The sequence below is a fragment of the Thunnus maccoyii genome, chromosome 4 (genome assembly GCF_910596095.1).
Source record: "Thunnus maccoyii chromosome 4, fThuMac1.1, whole genome shotgun sequence".
Taxonomy (NCBI): domain Eukaryota; kingdom Metazoa; phylum Chordata; class Actinopteri; order Scombriformes; family Scombridae; genus Thunnus; species Thunnus maccoyii.
The window spans coordinates 18,234,610-18,250,160 of NC_056536.1; the positions used below are offsets into that span (position 1 = coordinate 18,234,610).

At 40.0% G+C, this 15,551-nt stretch overlaps 2 protein-coding genes across 3 annotated transcripts; both read left to right on the forward strand.

The window, feature by feature from the left end:
* Nucleotides 1–249: 249 nt before the first annotated feature.
* On the forward strand, nucleotides 250–5,021 carry tnni1a (troponin I type 1a (skeletal, slow)). Of its 2 annotated transcripts, none has more exons than XM_042408653.1 (8): nucleotides 250–815; nucleotides 2,357–2,388; nucleotides 2,544–2,550; nucleotides 2,703–2,744; nucleotides 2,859–2,990; nucleotides 3,333–3,422; nucleotides 3,551–3,727; nucleotides 4,430–5,021. In XM_042408653.1, exons 2-8 carry the CDS (start codon nucleotides 2,375–2,377, stop codon nucleotides 4,532–4,534), a joined length of 567 nt encoding a protein of 188 aa, XP_042264587.1. In that variant the 5' UTR covers nucleotides 250–815; nucleotides 2,357–2,374; the 3' UTR covers nucleotides 4,535–5,021. The 2 variants fall into 2 exon arrangements, with proteins under 2 accessions (XP_042264587.1, XP_042264588.1); XM_042408654.1 differs by lacking the exon at nucleotides 250–815 and adding an exon at nucleotides 1,627–1,645.
* A 1,638-nt stretch (nucleotides 5,022–6,659) lies between these two features.
* Nucleotides 6,660–15,003, forward strand: lad1 (ladinin). Its single transcript, XM_042408621.1, has 14 exons — nucleotides 6,660–6,877; nucleotides 7,595–7,774; nucleotides 8,356–8,659; nucleotides 9,375–9,448; nucleotides 10,862–11,033; nucleotides 11,294–11,377; nucleotides 11,691–11,734; nucleotides 11,822–11,864; nucleotides 12,215–12,258; nucleotides 12,359–12,425; nucleotides 12,632–12,766; nucleotides 12,882–12,971; nucleotides 14,146–14,258; nucleotides 14,446–15,003. The coding sequence occupies exons 1-13, from the start codon at nucleotides 6,840–6,842 to the stop codon at nucleotides 14,242–14,244; spliced, it is 1,374 nt and encodes a 457-aa protein (XP_042264555.1). The 5' UTR covers nucleotides 6,660–6,839; the 3' UTR covers nucleotides 14,245–14,258; nucleotides 14,446–15,003.
* Nucleotides 15,004–15,551: the final 548 nt, after the last annotated feature.

The window sequence follows — 15,551 nt, forward strand, 5'->3', positions numbered from 1 at the left end:
TTGGAACAACCTACCTGCCAAGTGCCATGAAAACTGTGCACAAGTGTACTGAGGAGAATTGGTGCTGTTTTAAAGGCAAAGCGTTATCACATGAAATATTGATTTGATTTAGGTTTCTTCTGTTTACTGCACTTTGTATGAAGTTAATGCCATGAATAGTTTTTATTTATCAGTTATTTTTAAAAGCATCCTCACTTTACTTTTAGTGCCTTAAACTTTTGTACAGTACTGTATATCTATACAAAATTTCATGGATATCCATCCAATAGTTGGATTCATTTCAGTCTGGTTCAATGTGGTGGACAGACCAACATTGGCATCCACAGAGCCATGCCATTAGCATAGCTAAAAATATTGTATAACAACATAGAGGACTCGTTTCATTACACGGGACAGGTGTTCTCACTCTCTCTTTCTCCCAGCACTTCTAACCATAACACTCATTAGCATTAGCTTTTTTCCTCCCATTATTATTTAGTGTCAAGTTCCTACCAGGACAATCTTTGACAAGCATGAACAAAGGACTCCTGCCTGAGTTGGCTCCATCCTCCTGTGTCGTGCAAAGCCAAATCTCCAGGCTCTAACTGCTGGCCCTGGGTTTATAATGAATCTGCGAAAGACAAATGGACAGAGTAAGATTAGGGAGTAAGAGCGATGGGGGAGACTAATAATAGCCTCCACTAACAAAAGAGAAAGAGAGAGTGAGATACTGGGAGGGAGGTGCGGTTAAATAGAGGGACACCAAATTGTTGGTCTCATCTCTGATCTGTCCATCCTGACGCTGTTGCATCTCACGCTCCGAGCTTCTAACACTGGTAAGTTCCCTTCATGGTGTGGTCTGTAAAGCTTTTCAGGTGTTGTGTTAGGCCTCTGTGCATATGTAGTAAACAAACTACAATGATGACAGGTTGAGTTGTTTTAAATCTGCCTAGTACAACCATTTATTTGTTGAAAATTTACTTTAACTTCAGGTAATTCTGGATTTCATTATTCATGCAATGGACATGTTATTGCCTTCAAACAGATCTAGCAGAAGTGTTGATTCCATATTTTTGATGACATCAGTGTAAAGTATATAATGTCAGTGAGGTAATCAGGCATATTAGTAGAGAGGGCGAAGGGTAAAAAGTGTTTTTATATCATTTTGTCAGTAGCCTGAAGTCATCTTTTGGGCTGTGGTTGTGCCTAAACCATAACTACACCATCCAGAACACTGCAGAATAATTAACTGAAATAGTAGAGGAGCTCTGTTCAAATCTGAGGGTGACGTGAACTTTCCAAAGCAGCTTGGGCTGTTTTTTTTCCGTATTGCCAAGTTGGCTTCAGCATCTAAGAGTTACTGGCGGTAAATCCCTGGGCCAGGCCGGGCACCCCAGAGTACAATCACCCCCCACAGCTGTCTATCAGATGTCCCCTGGTCTATTTGGGGAGACAGGCCACTCTAAATTCCTCTCCCCAAGATAATCCTGAGCAGAAAGATGGGGATGAGAGACAGGAGAAATGGATGAGGGATGGCTATCACTCTGGAATTTTCCTAATCCGCTGGAGCAGTTTGTAACCCCATCGAGCTAGAGAGGTCTTACATGACATCATTCCCAGCTGGAACTGACTAATAAAAATGGGAGAGGGACATAAAGAGAGAAAGGTGAGACAGCGAAGGGGTGAATGCCGTAAATCCCTTGTTGATGTGATAAAGGGCAAGGGGGCAGGAGAGTGACTGAGGGAGAGGAGGGTGAAGATAAGGTGATGACACAAATGAAAACAACAAGGATGAGCTGGCAAGACAAGTTAAATGAATTAAACCACAGTTAAATGTGTCACAGTTCTCACTATTTTTTAAACATTTTATAGAAAATATCTCCCAAACACACCTGTCCTCAGCGAGTTCTGACAATGATTGTTAATAACCTTGATGCTAGACTTGAAGACTAGGCTTGATTTAAAATTGCTTATACAACCTCAATTGGGCAATTTAAGTCTCTCACACAGGAAATCCAATCATGTAAAACTAGGATTTTTCCACAACATGCTTACACAAAATTGGGAGAATGCTTTTGGAAAGTCCTGCAGTGTTAATGCTGAAAAGATACAGAGATTTGTTTGTGGGGCCATGAGAAGTAGAGCCCAGACTTCTCTTGACAATAAAGTCTCAATAGAGTGTGAACCAGCAGAAGGGTAGACGAAAGTGTGTCGAGTTTTGTATGATTGGCCTGCTGACAGCTGATATACATTGACTCCAAATTCTGAGAGGGCGTTCATAGAGAAGTGTGGAAAGATGATCTGGCCCTCCAAAAGCCGATGAGCAAACACTGACAACTGTTCAGTGTGTTTCTAATCTCTTCTGTCTCTCCTCCAGTGAGGTCTCATCAGCAGGATGCCTGAACATGTGTGAGTTAATTAGGCTTTGTGTTCTTATTATAGACCATTCACTCATTCATACACACATTAACACAAAACAAATATTTCTGAACTTTTATTGTTTAGGAATTGTCTCTAAATGTTGGTCTTTCTTCCTTTAAATCTTGTTCATTTTTCTTTTACAGGCAAGAGGTAAGACCATTTGACCACTAACTCTTACAAAAGGATTTCACGATGCTACAAAATTCCAAAGAAACAACTGACATAATAAGTTTTTAAGCTAAAAGTGAAGTATTAACATTATAATTGTGTTGGCAATATCCTGAACTATGTTTTCCATCCAGAGAAAACCAAAGATCTCAGCTTCAAGGAAGCTGATGCTCAAGGTGAGAGAGATCATGGACCAAATTTCTACTTTAAACCATAATGTAATACAAGTGTTTGACCACAGGAGAGCAGCATAAGTCATCTCCTGCGTTGCTGTGTTCATGTTTGTGCAGAGTCTGATGGTAGCAAAGGCCAAGGAGGAATTAGAGCAGGAGATCCTGGATAAAGAAGACGAGAAACAGAAGTATCTGTCAGAGAGAGCTCCACCTCTCAACACCAGCAGCTTGGGTCTTGCACAGCTACAGGTAACTTGTCCTCAACTTCCCATAATTTTCCTGTTCTTCCCTCCACTGACTTCTCTAATTCAAAACCAGTAAAAGCTCTATTTTTTTTACAACTACAGGCAATGTTGTTATCGATGCTGGCTGAAAACATTTTTTCAAGAATTGCACCACATATTTATTTCCTTTTTCAGTCAGTTATCTCAAGAATATGCCCCTAAGGATGATGCTCTGAGAACTGACATTTTTCCAGATGCACAAATTTGAAGTTGCTCTAGAAATCAGCTAACTTGAATTTGTAATTATGATAATGAAAATATGCATATCTTTACTTGTGTGTGTGTGTTTATGTGTGTATATGTACAGGATCTCTGCAGAGAGCTCCATGCCAAGATAAATGTGGTGGATGAGGAGCGATATGACATTGAGGCCAAGGTCATGCTCAACACACGTGAGGTACACTTCAGCTCATTTCCATGTGCAACAGGCAGAATTGGAAATGTTATCGTATTGATTAATATGACATCATATAAGTTCTACTTTTCAGATGGCTAATGCCTCTCAATTCTCTGCCCCGGCTCCAGATTAAAGACCTGAACATCAAGGTACTGGACCTCAGGGGGAAATTCAAGAGGCCTAATCTACGGCGTGTTCGTGTCTCTGCTGACGCCATCCTCCGCTCACTGCTGGGCTCCAAGCACAAAGTCTCTATGGACCTCCGCGCCAACCTCAAGTCTGTCAAGAAAGAGGACACTGAAAAGGTGTGTAGAGAAGGAAAAAAAGAGAAAACACACTCATACATACACACAAACACGATCAAACCAGCCCGAGCAAGATGCGTACTTTCCTTTGGGCAACTGTGCAGGTAGCTACTGTGAAGTCTCAGATATGCACATGACGTCAGTGTTTAAAGTACCATGGAACAGCTGAAAAGTGTGTTTATGTGTGTGTGTGTGTGTGTGTGTGTGTGTGTGTGTGTGTGTGTGTGTGTGTGTGAAAGGTGTGCTTGAGATACCAAGCAATAGGCCAGCGCAGGGCGGCGACCGTGTGTGTGTGAGAGGAGGTACCGTCAAAAGACAATGATCCCATTGTACACAGAAGAGTAACTTTGCGACGGTTCTGCTCACTGATCTGTGTGTGTGGGTGCGTGTGTGCGTGTGTGTGTGTGTGTGTACATGTGCAGATTAGCTGGTACTGGTGTGTTTGTGTGTGTGTTCGTGTGTCTCTGTATGCACAGGTGCTGCAAACCAGTTATACTAGTATGGTTATACAGAATTCTCCTAGGGGATTCCCAGTTGAAAACATGGATCTCAAAGGCTTAGACACAACACTAATGACAATAAGAAATTCGGAACCTGCTCTACTTAACCGTCTCTTTAAACAAAACAAAACAAAGAATACTCCCACTCTCTTACATCATCTATTTTTACACCATCTCTTTTAATTACTTTAACTATCTTCAGAAGAGACCAGTAGAGGACAGCGACTGGAGGAAGAATGTGGAGGCCATGTCAGGGATGGAGGGCAGAAAGAAGATGTTCGATGCTGCTAAGGGTCCTGCCCAGTGAACCCAGAAGGTGGGCTGATGCCATGTGAGCTCCAGCGCTCCTCCTGCATCTAGATTGGTTTTGTTGTCTATTATTGCACCTTCTGTATTTCTGTCTCACGCTGTCATCCTTAGTTATGCTCCTGCCACGGAGATGAGAAGATCTCTCCACACTCCTTTTTCTCCACTTTCCTTAAGAACTGATCTATTTGCTGTTCATTGATGAGGTGTTGAAAATGTCTATATCCATGTGACATGTATTATTATTTGTATTGTTGGTGTCATAGCTGAACCTCAGAGATTTAGGTTTATATTTGTGCAGAGATGTCAAGGTGCGGCTTGTATCTCTACAAGACAAATGTGGATAGTATTATTAGTAGGCCGACTTGGCTGAATTAAAATGCAACTTTGATGTTCTTGTTTGGGGATAAACTGTAAGCATGGCCTGTGGTTTTGTTTATGTCATTAAACATAATGATGTGCACTTCATCTGATAAATTTAAATGAAAACTGATATTTCAATAAAATTAACCAAATGAATCACATTTCATTGTGATGCACTTTTTCCTATGCGATTGTGTGCTGAATGAACAATGGCTTCACTTCACAGGGAATCTTCACCACATTAAGGGTTTTCTTGTTACACCTGTCTTCTCTTCGCAGTAGTACAATATACTAGAGATACAGCAAAGAAATATGATTTTTACCATTCCAGATACAGGTAAAAGGTGACTTTGCTCAGTCACAGCTATAGAAACACCTTACAGCATTCATGGATGCACAGCCTCTGGTATGCTTTTTATGTTAGTGAAATGTGTGAGGAACATTCAAACAAAAAATTGACTCCAAGAAATGCAGCTCTCACACAGAGGCACTTCTGCAACACAGCTTACATGGTAAGTTATACATTTCTGCTGATGGTCTTTGTCTGCCAGCTGTTTAGGGCCGTGTTCTGTCCACAGCTGTAAAACAGTCCTCCTGTTAGCCAATGTGGATGCAAAGAGCCAGCTGTGGTCATGTATCACTAAATACATTTTTGCCTCAGGGAATGTTTGTCTAATTCACTCCCTGTTTGTGAAGACAGGTCTTCCCTGAAAATGTAAGGCTAATTTTCGGCTCATAGGCTCAGACAGAGTTTGAATACTGCACACATTCATACAAACACACAGACAGATTAAACTCTTCACTGCTTGGAATGATACAGCACACATTGCTTCTTTGGCTAGGGAGTGACATGCAAACTAGCTCTATAAGATAGCATCTTAATGGTACATGTTAGAATGAGCCAACCTCCTCCAAACGTCAGTGAAGGATGATCGCATACTAAAGAAAGAAGGATCTGGATGAGCATCAGATGCTGCACCTCTAATCATAATAGTAGCTCATCCTGGTTATTGTGGCCTCATGCTGTGCACATGGCAGGTGCAGGTGTGGTGTAAAGAGGTGGAGGCTATGTGTGTTGGACTGAGCCCGAGCCTGGGTCAGAGTCCGAGACACTGGGCTTTAGGGGAAGGGTGTGGCCTCACAGAGCAGAGCAAACAACCTGACTCACACTGTAAAGAAAGTGTGGCTGTCTACTGCAACAAGCATCAATGCAGAGTTGGACATGCACACAAACATAGTTATAGTTTTCATTTTACTATTGGACCATCCAATTCAATTGACCTCTCTTTAAAAAAACACTTTTAACAGATGTTTTTTGCTGTTTTGTTTTATGTATATTTTTGTTCTAATTATATTTTGTTGGTATCATGCCTGTTACTATCGTGCCTCTTTGATATATATTTTTTCTTCTTAACTTTCTTAACTCTCATAACCATTGCAACTTTTTAAAAGTGCTATATTAACAAATCCTTCTATTTTCTACTTAAATTTGACTTAGTAATTAATTAGTAATTGTTTAGTAGTAGTTGTAGTGGTAGTAGTTAGTTGTTGAGTAACTGCTGAGGAGTTCCTATTAGATCAGTTTTACTTGGTTATTGTTGCATTCCTCCTTTTTATCTAATAATAATAATAATAATCAGGTGGTGTAAAATGGCCTTAAAAGAGTGACTGTCACAGTTATCAAAACTGCCACACTGCCACCATATATGGAGAAGCTCTCTCTCTCTCTCTCTCTCTCTCTCTCTCTCTCTCTCTCTCTCTCTCTCAGGTGGGTAGCTTACCTTTGCGGTCATGTGACACCTCAGTGAACTACAGCGGGGTAAAGGTGGACTGTTTTGTGCCTCACTGACTGTAATTTGACTGCCGCCCTCAGAGTGCCCGTCAGTCAGTCGACTTTCTGTCTGTCAGTGAAGTTCACCTGGAAACTTTACTATTCGTCCAATATGTCCATCAGTCGGAAAAACTGGTCGGCTTTGTCCAGGTAAGATTTGAGTTTTCTTAATGCAATATGACACCTGTGTTTGAGAGCACCATCTGCAGCTGCTGCTTTTGAAGTTTAATTTGATTCTAGCATAAAAACGAGTTAGTTTAGCTATTTACTAGCATTTCTTGACAATATCATTAACGTTTGTAGCAGAAGTCAGCAGTGAGCCATACCACACACATTGTGGTATTATCTCCACTGACTGTGTTACAGGCTCTTTATCTTTGCTGTGATGTTTGAATATCTTTCTAGCTGACTACAGTTGAGGTTTTGCAGCTTAAAATGTGAATATTTTTACCATTTACCCTGCTGTAAATGTGTTTATCCAGAAAGAAAATCAGCTTCCTGCTGCACTGTAACTGGCTGCAGCAATACTCCAATAAATGATGTATTTTCTGTGCTTAAAGCTTGATTTATAGTTGCTTAGATAGGCTGTGACTCTACTCATAAACAGATGATGAACAAGTAAAGCAGGTTCTGTGTAACGGCTATTATAACCATAATCTCTCCTTCCCAAAAACCAAAACAAGGAGGATTCATTTCTGTAGACTTCAAGTTTTGGCAGTTGATGGATTGTTTGGATAGTGCATTTGTCTGCCATGTGTATCTGCATTTTTGCCCTCGTGTCTCTGCATTTGTTTCATTTTCTGTTTTACATCTACGTTTATTGAATATCATGTGTGTTTCCTGTGTGCATTATCACCCTGTCCTCAGCCTAGCGCGTCAATGGACAATGGAAGATGAGGAGGAAGTGGAGAGGGAGAAGAGAAGGAGGGTGAAGAGCTCAAGCGGCGACCCCGACGCTGACTTCAGTACATCACCTGGAAGCACACCCACCAGTGACAGCACCCGTGGGGCAGACTCCACAAGTGAGACGTCCCAGGGTCTCAGCAGGTTATTCTCATTATTCAGTAAAACAGAATTTGATTTGTACTTGCCAAAGCTGGATTTATAGACTTCCTGAACATGAGTATGTTGTTGTAGGTGTGTGTGCTCTGCTTCTTTCTGCTTGTTTTTCAACTTCTATTTTCTCTCTCTTTTTTTCTGTCTTTTTGTTTCATTCTCACCATCTTTCTTTTTCTCTTTGTTTCTTGCATGCAATGCTGGTATGTAAGAGTGCATAATCTTTGATGGGAAGCCTTTTTAGTGGTTGGATTTCAGGAGCAAAGAGGGATGGGGGGCGTTTCTTACACTTCTGCCCCACGGGACTGTGTCATCTGTATACTTTTCAAACACATGAAAAAAACCTGATACTGTGCATGCAATGTATAAAAAGCTGTCAAATAACACCAGCAGCTGAGTACCTGGAGCAGCAGCTTTCTTCAAAGAGGGAGAGGAACTATAGGGCCTTTCATTAGAGAAACTTGATCTGACACAGTGCCGACAGGTCCTTTCACCCTTCTCTAGAGACAATCCATCATATATATATCGGTCATTCACATGTATGTCTATATATATATACTGTTTATCTCCAGCGTGGAGCAGATGCAACTGGACTTTGTGGAGATGCTGCGTGTCCGCGATGAGAAGCGGAGGATGCGGCATGTGGAGACGCTGAGACGACAGAAGGAGGTAGGGGATGATGGAGCGGAAGCTAACAGAGAAGAAGGAGGCGGCCTCTCAGGAGGCGCAAGGGTCGAGCTACTTGGGGACTTGGATGAGGGGCAGGGCAGTGCACCCCCCTTGGTCAAAACCAAACCACAACCACCCCAAAAAACAGCCTCTTACAATCCCAGCAGCAGCAGCAGCAAAACCAGCACTAACATCACAGACAGACAAGTAAGAATCAAGCCAGTTACTTCCTTTCACCGCTATGAAAGAAATATTTTTTCCCAACTTTTGACAATGACTGAACTGCCTTCACCGACAGATGACAGGCACACAAACACTGGAGAAGCCTTCACTCAGATCCAAGCTTTAATGTTTTACTGAGACATAACACAGTGCTACCAATAGTGCCAACCTGCAGTGTGGTTAATCACAGTTAGCTGTTACCCCACATAGAGCGAAAGTCATGTTAATCATTTTCAACACCCTACAACAGAAACTAAGAGATCGAACTCTGCCCCACATTCTCACACAAACACAGTCTCTTTAAAGATGGAGAGACTCAGTGTACATTAGTAACAATATTTAGGAGAACATAGACATGCATGACATCTATGCTAGTTATATTACTAGTTATAAACAACTTCTCTTTGAGGATAGAGGAAAGTATGTACATTAATCCCCTGTCATATTACTGGACTGAAACTCTTTCAGTGAACCAAGTGACCATGCAAATAATCCATAAAACTTTGATAAGGTGTGCTTAAGGTCATAATTTGAACTTTATCTTTTATTACACTTCAAGGCGGCTCTTATTCGGTGTGTCTGCAAATTAGGCCATACCCCTGCAGTGTTATGTAACGCAAGGTGTGTCTCAGGTGACTGTTCAAAACCTTGTGTGCTCTGCGCTCATTTTGATTGTGTCTTCTGTTTGTGTTTTTGTTAGCATGAAAACGGAGAGTCATCGGGCAGAGACCCTGATCCCAAGCCGCCGTCCAACTCAGCTCGCAAGTTTGTCAGGTTAACAAGCACTTTCTTTTTTTCATCTATTGTTCTTTTTGAAGGTTAGTCTTCAGGAAGTATCAAAACCATTTTTAAGATAAGATAAAAGTTATCAAAGTGTGGCAGAGACCAACAGTGCCGGAAGGCAGTGATAGAACAACCAAAAACATGATGATCACCAATTAAAAATGAATAGTGACCTTGGTTTTTGATGAAATTATCAACCATATGAAGACATGTGGTCATAAACCAGTCTCCAAAAGACACATATTTACTTACCCTTTAGTTTACTTTAGTAAAGGGTAAGTAGTTTACTTTAGTACCCCTGACATATAAATATATACTGTGTATAATCTAATCTTGCATCTACAGACCTTTGTCCCATCAAAAAAATCTTGTCAAGACATTCTGAGGAAGACATTTGATTGTCTGTGAGTTTGAAAACACAAATTGTACTTCTGGCTTTCTCTTTGGTTACAAATAAGTTCTCCAAAGAAAATACAAAGTGCAGAGATCTGGCTTTCATGAAGTGTTTCATACATTGTAACAGTAATGATCTGTCAGTTTGCCAGTCAAAGCATTAAAATGTAAGTCACCATTCTTGGCAGTTTGTCATGGTAGTGAAGGCAAATTTTCAGTTGTTAGTGTTGTCAATTCATGTCACTTTATTATACAAAGAAGGGTAAATGTGATGAGAGAGCCACATAATAGAAAATATGAAATATTTCAAAAAGAGGCCAGTGAATAGGGTACTGTTCAGACTTTAAAGGATGGGTTCACAATTTTTCAAGTCTGTCTAAAAACAGGTTTTGCTCGCTGTAATCATTCCTCATGTCCATACTGACCATTAGAAGATCCTCTCCAAATGCGTTACAATGCACTGTAAGTGATGGAGGACAAAGTCCTGAGCAAAAATATATTTAAAAGTTTATGTGAAGATAATATAAGGCTTCAGCCATCTGAGTTAGTCAAATAAGAGAGCCTCTTTGTGACTCGATGGACAGTGTTTCCCTGTTCAGCTGCAGTGGAAGGATTGTAACAAAAAGAGAGAATTTGGCACATAAAAAGTCAGTAACTTTGAAAGATACTGACTTGATTTGACTAATTCAGACAGCTGAATTCTCATATTATCTCCAGATAAACTTTTAAATACATCTTTGCATGAAAGGAATTGCCCCCCATCACTTATGTTGAAAGTGCATTATGAATGGGATGTCTTGATGGTCAGTATGAAAAGGAGGAATGATTACAGCAAGAAAAACATGTGTCAATTTGGGCACCTGACTGTTGTTTTAGCACAGACTTGAAAAATTGTGAACCCGTCCTTTAATAGACTGCAGCTTTACTGCGAGTTGGTCTTGGATCACTGGTTGCCTTCTCGGTCACATCTTCCACTGACCTTTTAGCTCACTCGTGTTTCTGGTGTTGCAGTTCTGTCTCCATCTCGCTCGACAAGAGTCCCTCTGCCAGCGGGAGCACAACTCCCATGAGCCCTTGCTCTCCAACAACCCCCATGTCACCTCGAGGACAGTGGCCTTCGTCCTGTCAGAGTCCCTCACCTAGGGGAGCTCAAAGCCCTTTTGAGAACGGACACACACAGGAGGTAGTTTAACACGCATGACATCATTTATAACATAACTATCTCTGCTTCATGTTTTGCTTGTCAAATGGAGCTTGGCTGCTTGCAAAGTGCTGACGCCACTGCTCGACCATTTAATAAAGCAAAAGCACCCTCTAGTGTTAAGAGCACAGTGGTGGAGTCGCACCTGCAGCTGCTTGGCACCAAGGAAACAATCTTGAAGAAAAGATGATCAGTGGATAATTAAATCTGAACTTTTTTTACATTATTTTTCTTTACCTCAGACCAGTGTGAATGACTCTTCTGCCTTTGAACAGTCTACCAAACCTGCCTTTGTCAGACAGAGCTCCAGGACCTTATCTTTCAGGGTAAACACACACACACACACACACACACACACACATTCTCCAAAGTGAAGGCCAACATTAATTTATGCCTATTTGACTGTTAAAACAAGATTTAATCTTCCATCAGCCGTCAGATAGTTCAGGATGGTTTGCTTGTGCCAAAAGCTTCGGGCTTATGCTAATAGCTGAGTATTTACCAGCTTTCAGTGCTGACTGGTTGCTTTGTTAACACCCCAACACATCAGAAGAGAGAGGACGACTGCGCAGGTCCAGAGCTGTCGATATTTAAACGACTGCAAGGTCTGCTAACACACTTATGTTTGGTCATCAACAGATGATGAAGAAGAAAGAGGAAGATAGCTCACCACTGCAGAGGAGGTAAGAAAAAAAATCCTTGTTTTAACCCTGAGCCTTGCTGTGTCTGTATACTTTCAGTTAAATTTCAACTGTTTTATTCTGTTTTAGTGCAAGTGTCAGGGTGGCATCCAAGAAGTTTGAATCCAGCACAGTAAGATAACAATTTACTCTCACCTGATGTAAAGTAAAAGTTAGTTTTAATATTTTTTTTTTAGTTTTTACTGCACTTCAATCAATCAGCAAAAATGCTTTATGTGAAACAGATACTTAAAGAAAATACAATAAAATTAACAAAACAGAATGTCAATACACATGAATAACCAAATGATCACTGCACTTGTTTCTTGGCTTTTTTGCATCAAATTTTTTAGTGAGATTATTTACAGTATCTCTTCACTCTGCACTTCGGACAGCGCGGTATTCTTTCAATATCAGCTGGGTAAAAAGATCACAAACGTCGACTTACTTTACTAACTTTAATTCTCTTTTGGTTTGAACCAGAGCCAAAATGAAGATGAAGACAAAGCATCATCCTTCCAGAGGAAGTAAGTTTTTATTGCCGACTAATTTGACACTTTTTAGTGCAGCAGTTGACTTACCAGAATAAAACTGGATCTTTGCATATCTGCATTATGCTTTGTGAAGCTCTAGGCAGAGGATTTCATCCCGGTCCATTCAGGAGAAGATGCAGAGACTGGCCCAGGCTGCACAGGTCAGACTCTCAGGCAACAAAACACAGAAACTCAGCCTTATAATGCAGCATGTTAATGTCACAGTAAAATACAGCATACTGTACAATCATATTATTACTCTACATCAGGTCTTAGCACTGTAAATGTCTATGGTGTAAGGTTTGTGGATAGAGTGCTAACAAACAACAACAAAGTGCCTTTTCTCTGCTTCCTATATTCCATGTAGAAATCTGAAGTGACCAAGTCTCCAGATGTGACCCAGAGGACCCTCTTCCTGATGGAGGAGGTGTCCAGGAAGAGAGGCCTCTTTGAGAAGGAGCAGCAGGCAGCGAACCCAACCAGCCCTGGAGTTTCCAGACAGGTACGCTCATGACTTACAGCAACAGTTTTTATTCTGTATCAGATGTTCCTTTAATGTGTACTGTGTGATGTATTGTGCATGCGCTCTAATGATCTCGCGTCTCTGGTGTTATCAGGAATTCAGAACCTTCACGTCAGGAATGTCGGACCGGATCAACCGCTGGCTCAACAAGACCAACCAACCTGGCTCTTCACAAAGTCCCTCGGTCAGATCACCCATTAACCAGGCTATTTGCATTGTTTCAGGTCAACTTAACCTGCGTCATGTAGGAAGTTATACAAGTGTAGCATCAGGCAACTAGAGGGCAGTAGTACTCTTTCAGCTTTCAGCTATGCCTCAGTGTCCAAAACAACTTTAATTGTTTTCTTCCTGTTGTTTACCTTTGATTACTTTTGCATTTTACTTTCATCATTAAGGTCGTTATTTAAACGTGTTCAGGCTGTTTCCACTAATTGAGTGCATTTTTGTTTCTTAACCCTTACATACTGTTCAGGTCAAATTTGACCCATTTTTAAATTTGAGAGTTGTAAAAACACCCTAAACATTGTTCTTTTAGCCTGAAATGTTATGACTTTTTCTAGAATGAGCCAGAAAACATAAATATTTACAAAAATGTGTGTAATTTTTATTTTTGTGCAGCTGATACACATTTCTTGCTTTCTTCACATTCAACAACATTCACTTAAATTATTGTTTGACCTGTTTTAGGTAACGCAGAACCATAATATAGTGTGATTGTGAGTTAATTAATCACCCACTTACTAATGACTGATGAGGTAATTATAGATGAAAAATGTTTGGTTTGTGGATCAGCAGTTTGGTATAGAGACTAAATATGAGGGGAAACTGTGAAGGATCAGAATATGAACAGTGTTTAAGGGTTAAATAGGTTTTTTCTTGTGGTTCCAGCCCCTATGATTATTTATAATTTAAATTCATCAGAAACATCATTTTTATTCTTTGATTATTTACTCTGCATTCATTCTTCTTATTCTTGTTCTGCTCTGTAATAGTGGGAGATGTTTGACTTGTTGTGATCAGAGACTTGTGTTCAGAGTTTTACTGGTTAAATTAACTTAAAAAAAAAACTGTCTTCAAAAGTTAATTCATTCAAAAAAAATTCTGTGACATAACTGAGTTGCTGTTAGTTTTAACAGTAAAGTATCTGTGGCTACAGGGACACAGTCATCTCTGTTTTATCGTAGTGGGAAAAAAATATGTTTTTGTTATAATTCTTTATAGAGAAATTATTCTAATACATTAGTTTACTAGACAAATCTAGTTAAAATATATATTTTTTTCTGCATGTTTTCTGCTGTATTGAAGATTGATTGCCATGTAAAATTAAATGTGATAATCTTTCATTTTTCTATCTGTAGGACTTGAGACATGTGGACATCACCAGCAAGAGGAGCCTGTTTGAGAGCAAAGGGGAGGACGGTGTTGCAAACACCAGCCCAGGAAAAGTCTACAAGTGAAGGACGTCCACTAGGTACAGTAAGAAAACTGTCCCATACTTACAGTATTTGTTTAGCGTTTTTCATGGAAATGAGTAAAACACATTTTAAATTAAACTGATCCGTACATACAGTAGCTTTAATGTGTATTATAATATCAAATAAAAGTGCATTTCTTCAGTAACTATTTCTTTTGTATTTCTTCCATGTCTTTATTTGTAGGAAATCAGAAGATGATGAGAGGAGAAGGAGAAAACTGGAAGATTAATGGATGCAAGACTGACTGATTGTTTCTTCATGCTTTTTATGTTTTGTTTTGTTTTTCTTTGCTGCCAAAGTGCACAGAAGCAGCAGATAGGAGAAATAGAGAAAAAAGCCTACAAAAAGAGTTGTAGCTTTAGAGAACTGAAAAGGAGGATACTGCTTCTATTACACACTTTTACATTGCTTCTTAAAGTATAAATATACCAAATTTCAAACATTAAAATATAAGAGGAAGACGTTTAATATGTGAGGAAAAGAGTAAAAAGAAATAGCAGAAATATTTGTTTTAAAAGTCTTCAGCTATTTTGCTTTTGTGTAATTTGTCAAGCACTTTAAACAAGTGAAGGTCTTAAGGTTAATGATATCTATAGATACCTATGTTTATTGAATTACAGCGGTGGAAATTCTGGAGCTTTAATTGTATGTTTTTATCTAATCTGCCAAAATCTCATTTTTGTTTTGTCTGTCCTTATGGGCAGGATGCTGCCTGCTTAAGGAATAAAAGGTTTTAATACTACAAATGTCTGTCCTAACTTCTTTTTGTTATTGCTTACTTACAAAACACGGAAACCTTGTGGTTTTAAATGCATCTATACTCTTCAGAGTCACTTATCTCAGGGGAGGGAGGATGTAGATAAGAGTTGTATGCCTGTGTTTTGTCAGTGGCAGGTTGCCATACAAGGGTGAGAGAATGTGTGTGTGCATGAATCATCATCTGTGGCTTTATCGGGATCTCTTTGGCCACGCAAACCAGCAGCCGTGCACATGGCGGCCTTTTTTGGGAATGGTGATAATGGAGAGTACAAGCTATCTAAAAAAGTTATTAATAACACAACAAGGGGTCCTAAAGCCTCTTTCCCCACTACACAGTCTGTCCCTTTACCATCTGACAGTCACCTCACGTTCCTGTTAGTGTAAGCGAGGACCTCTCTCCTGCTGCACACTGAGTCTCTCCATCACTCCATCTGATCCTCAGGTAAGCTTTACTGACTGTGTGTGAAACCAGAAAACACTACGTACACTAGAAAATGTTGTAAGGATGCTGTAAATGGTGAAAAAGTGAA

Bases quoted from the DNA above. Each gene is read 5' to 3' on its own strand.
- tnni1a (XM_042408653.1), top strand. The intron at 2,745-2,858 runs GTGAGAGAGATC...ATGTTTGTGCAG, and splicing joins CAAGGAAGCTGATGCTCAAG to AGTCTGATGGTAGCAAAGGC. The intron at 3,423-3,550 runs GTACACTTCAGC...CCCCGGCTCCAG, and splicing joins TCATGCTCAACACACGTGAG to ATTAAAGACCTGAACATCAA.
- lad1 (XM_042408621.1), top strand. From the start codon at position 6,840: ATGTCCATCAGTCGGAAAAACTGGTCGGCTTTGTCCAG. The intron at 11,034-11,293 runs GTAGTTTAACAC...TCTTTACCTCAG, and splicing joins AGAACGGACACACACAGGAG to ACCAGTGTGAATGACTCTTC. The intron at 11,378-11,690 runs GTAAACACACAC...GGTCATCAACAG, and splicing joins CCAGGACCTTATCTTTCAGG to ATGATGAAGAAGAAAGAGGA.